We start from the raw sequence: 5,096 nt of genomic DNA, 5'->3' as shown, positions 1-5,096 counted from the left end.
TCACTGCTTTTAGCATACAGTGGAGCAGTGGTAGCAACAGATACATGGAGCTCCTATCAGTCCAGACAGCTGAATACTTCAGGAGGTGCGTCAGAAAGAGAGCAGTAAAGAGAGAGTGAAGTTTAATGGCTTGTTTTGTGTCACATTTCAAAGTAAAATCTAAAAAAAAATTGTGCTTTTGAAAAATTGATTTTAGTACAGGATTCTGCTTGAGGAGTGCAAATAATTGAAAAAATGGGTTGTTTTGCGTATATAGGCTGTTTCATGATCTGTATCCTTACAAGTTACTCACTGAAAGCAAAAAGAAAATTAAATTGCTGTTGATTTATACAAAAAAAGAGGCACTTAAGTAACCACATAGGTCACCAACAATTACTGTATATACAGGTATCGGACCCCTTATCCGGAAACCCGTTATCCAGAAAGCTCCGAATTACGGAAAGCCCGTCTCCTATAGACTCCATTATAATCAAATAATTCAGAATTGTAAAACTGATTTCCTTTTTCTCTGTAGTAATAAAACGGTACCTTGGAATTGATCCCAACTAAGATATAAATAATCCTTATTGGATGCAAAACAATCCTATTGGGTTTAATTAATGTTTTATTGATTTTTTAGTAGACTTAAGGTGTTGAGATCCAAATTACGGAAAGACCCCTTATCCGGAATACCCTTGGTCCCGAGCATTCTGGATAATGGGTCCTATACCTGTACTAGTTTTTCAGCACCCAAAATGTGCTGAAAAAGTTCCCCTAGGCTTATATTCGAGTCAGGATCCATGGATCCCACAAGACTAGCACCCTCTGTCCTTTGTGTGCAAATAAGGCCACCCACAACCAGACCCTCCAGTGCCCTGGCCGCTCCCAAATTAATCTTCATCTACCGTCCTCACCTGTCCTATACTGCACTAGACATTGCACTTTATATTCTATATAAACCATAGTTTTGAAGGATTTAAACTCTTTGTGTTTTTGCTTGGTTGCTGATTGAGCTAAGGGGGTAGTACTCTTAAGGTATCATTGTTGATACCATATTGTTTTTGTTGGCCCTCTTCTCCACTTACAGAGCTAGTTTACTGTTTTTCTTTCAAATAAATATTTAAAAACATATACCCCACTGATGCCTCATTTAATGTAATTGTATTGGTATTTATTTTGATTATTGAAACTTAGCAGTAGCTGCTGCATATCCCACCCTAGGCTTATACTTGAGTCAATACGTTTTTCCAGTTGGCTTAGGTAAAATTAGGTACCTCGGCTTATATTCGGATCGGCTTATACTCGAGTATATACGGTATGTAAAACAATCTTTAAGATAACATAAGATAACAAGAGCACTTAATTATAAGCTTTACATTTTTTTGAACATCATTTTTAGTGAAGTACAGTATATGGTTTCTTGAGTGCCTATCCCATTGTTTTGTATGTACACATACAAAGCACACATTCCTCGTGCTGAGGCCACCCTTTATTTTTGGTAACTTATTGTATTCAACTTTGTGTTGTATGTATATATTTTATTGGCTTACTGTTGGATTATCTGTTTTACTTTTTTAAAGGGTTATATCTATTGGCTTTTTCCAGGCTTGAGATAAGGGGTCCTGGAGTAGGTGAAGGTTTGTCCCATTAACCACCGGGTTATAGGGGATCATGTTATTTAAGAACATCTTGAATTAATCATTTCACTTCATCAGGAACAATATCTATTCAACAGAGAAAACATGGTATTATATGTAATGCACACATATCTGTCTGTTAGCAATTCTTTTACTTTTGCCGTCTCATAGCTTGTATTTACTTTTTAAAAATCCTTTTCTTTAAATATTTCTATGTGCAGCCTTCCAAACTAATTTGGCTTCATGCCTTTTATTTTTATTGGATAACACATAAACTAAAGAACATTCAGTAACCATTGCCAACTTCTACGTACAAGACTAAGTACAAATAGATAGACCTAGGAAACAATCACCCTTCCAGTTTTGTGAGGAAACTAGCAACATGGATACTAAATTCACAGGCAAAGACATTTATCAGGAGGAATTTGATCCTTGGGGTTATTTGGATACATACTATAACCTAAAATCAGGCGTTTTGGTGACAGACGGCTTTCTGGATTTCGCTTTGAGAAAGCTTCATGAAACATTCACCGTGCGTAAGTGTATTTCTTTTATTAAATATCACTGCCCACTCTTTATCTTGTGTTCTACACATCTTAAGCTTTATCTGCCCTACAGCCCAATGGAGCGGCTTCCCCTATGGCTACACAGAGGCTTATTTATGTAAACTGTAGCAGTGCTTGAAACAAACACCAGTACATGGTATCAGGGAATTATATTCAAATTCAAAACAGTTTTTCTATTTTGTGGTGTGTTAGGTCCCTTTAGGTCAATTTGCTATTTTTGTGGAGAATATTACATAACCATCTCTTGTATGTGAAATTTGGAGGATTCTCTCCTCTACATCATTAATATATTCACTGTTTTGTAATTTATGTGTTAATGCCACTCTGTAACTAGACAATACATTGTTCTAATATTTTTATATTGAGTTAATGAAAAGTGATCTACAGAAAAAGCTGCTGTACTACCAATTATCTTTATTGATCAGATGGAGTGAAGGGGGAAACACTTATTGACATTGGCCATGGACCAACAATTTATCAGGACCTTTCTGCATGTGAATCATTCAAAGAGATCATTGGTGCTGACTATGCTGACCGTAGCCGCGAGTACTTTGAAAAAACTGTGAGAAATGAACCAGGAATATTTGACTGGACAAGTGTTATACAAGCAGTCTGTGACCTGGAGGGAAAGGGGTAAGTGGTATTTAATTTAAAAAAGTATACATTATTATTTAAGATCCTACACCTTTCTTCATTTTATTTTGAAGGGATGGAAGCCTTTATCTGTGATCCAAATATCTATCTGTGGGTATTTATGCCTTGATATCTATGACTGAATAGGTTAATTGAAAGGCTACTTTAAAATTAGACTTTGTGCATGGTTAAAAATAATTCCATTACACTCAACAGTTTGATTTTCTTTTATTTCAGAACAACAGTTGAAGAGAAGAGAGAAAAACTGAAAAAGACAGTAAAAAAGTCTATTAAATGTGATGTAACTAAAAGCAATCCTGTGGCACCTCTGGTGCTGCCCAAAGTTGACTGTGTAATGAGCCTTGGGTGCCTGGAATGTGCCAGTAAAGATTTGGATAGTTACCGCAATGTACTCAAAAACATTTCGCCTTTGCTAAAAGTGGGGGGGTATTTAATCCTTTCTGAGATTCTTAACTGTACTTCCTACTTGTCAGGAGGCAAAAGGTTTTCTTGCTTATCCTTAAATGAGGAATTTATGAGAAGTGCTATAACTGACACTGGCTTTGCTATAATAGATCTGGAGGTTATACCGAGAAAGTATGACAAAGAGCAGTACAATATCTGTAATCATGACTCAAGCTTGTTTGTTCTTGCACGCAAACTGAGGGATATTTAGGTAGGAAAGAATTCAAGGCAGGCTATGTCAGCATTCTCTCATCTGTATTTGTGACATCTATTATAGGCCTACTTATTCTCCCCTAAGGAGAATATTTTTATATAGTCATACATGTGAAATCAAAATACCTATAGTGAACTTTATTCTCCATTAGTAATTGCCTCTATTATCCTGTTTTTGTTTGTACTATGTTATCTATTTTCCAATAATACTGCATTATGAAAAAAGAGCTGAGTGTTTCCATATAATACATATATTATTATATATATATAATACAGCTGTTATCTAGTATTGGTTCTGTGTGTCAGTGCATTTTTGCATATGTAATATAAACAATGCATTCAAATGTAGATCTACATGGTACAGTGTTACAGAAATTCTCCTCCACACATACAGTAGCAAAGGCAAGACAAACCTTATAAATCTTTAGACATTCAGACATGTAAAAGTATATACTATATACCTATACTGAACTTTATTAAATGTACTTTGTTCTCCATTCACCAATAATTGCCTTTGATATTTTATAACACAGTAAAATATTTTATTATAAACACTGAACATTTTATTTTGCTTGTTCCATCTATCTGCCAATAATATTGCATAAAATACACATATCTGAGCGTTTACATATACAACATACAGCTGTCATGTGGTATTGTATCTGTGCATATTTACATGTAGAAAACACCGGTGGAGAAAATAAGGCTGTGTGCCGCTAGGCTTAGAGAAGGTTTATGTTCACTGTAGGTTTCCTATAAACTAGAAATTGAATTCTCAAACACTGTTTAACTAAATGGAGCTATAAATACCTTGGTTTATGAGGAGTTTAATAAAGAGTGTCTGCATTTAAAAATGCAATCTGACAATTCTTTTGATAAAAAATAGAATTTTTGCAGCTCTATTGACAATGTAATAGAAAGCATCACAGGCATGAAAATATTTTTCTACACTTACAGTATATACTATATTTAAATAATGTAATAGTTTATACTTTATTATTAGATTTTCTATGTATTCTTTACCAACTGGCCCTGCATTTAAAGGTATATTATCCAGATGATTTGTCAGTACTGCCTTAAAATGGGGTAATTCAAGAGAAAGACATAAACAGAGAGATTTACAATTTTGCATACCTCACATTTTACTTAGTGAAAAAGACATATTTTGACTGAATTAGGACCTTGCCTTTCCTGTAGGATTAATCTTTACACTGCTTGAGATGCAAAAAAAACATTGATCTTCCTATCACAAATATTCACCGTAAAATGCAAACCTAAATGATTTTGCTTCAATAATATTGAAAAAAATCTCTACATTAGTAAAAGTTTATAATATATATAAGATATATTATATAGTCTAAAAGTGGGACTCCAACCTTGTAAAAGTCAATTATTATGGTTGCTGAACCATAGCTACTAGCATGCTTTAACAATATGGTAAAGTATGCTGGTGTAGAGGATTTTTGAGACAGCTAAGTGTGGTCCTAATTTACAGTTGGGAGGGGAAAGATATTTTCCAATTTTGGGTTAAACTATTTTAATGGCAGTTCAGTAACAGGCCAGGAGATGTCATAGTTTTTCTACCTGTTGTAGAGACTTAATG

At 34.4% G+C, this 5,096-nt stretch overlaps 1 protein-coding gene across 1 annotated transcript; it reads left to right on the top strand.

The window, feature by feature from the left end:
* Window positions 1–1,983: 1,983 nt before the first annotated feature.
* On the top strand, window positions 1,984–4,352 carry inmt (indolethylamine N-methyltransferase). Its single transcript, NM_001134805.1, has 3 exons — window positions 1,984–2,152; window positions 2,608–2,815; window positions 3,053–4,352. Exons 1-3 carry the CDS (start codon window positions 1,999–2,001, stop codon window positions 3,489–3,491), a joined length of 801 nt encoding a protein of 266 aa, NP_001128277.1. The 5' UTR covers window positions 1,984–1,998; the 3' UTR covers window positions 3,492–4,352.
* Window positions 4,353–5,096: the final 744 nt, after the last annotated feature.

The sequence above is a fragment of the Xenopus tropicalis genome, chromosome 7 (genome assembly GCF_000004195.4).
Source record: "Xenopus tropicalis strain Nigerian chromosome 7, UCB_Xtro_10.0, whole genome shotgun sequence".
In the NCBI taxonomy this organism is placed as follows: domain Eukaryota; kingdom Metazoa; phylum Chordata; class Amphibia; order Anura; family Pipidae; genus Xenopus; species Xenopus tropicalis.
Note: the sequence above shows the minus strand (reverse complement) of the source record. Positions and strands in the feature narration are given on the sequence as shown.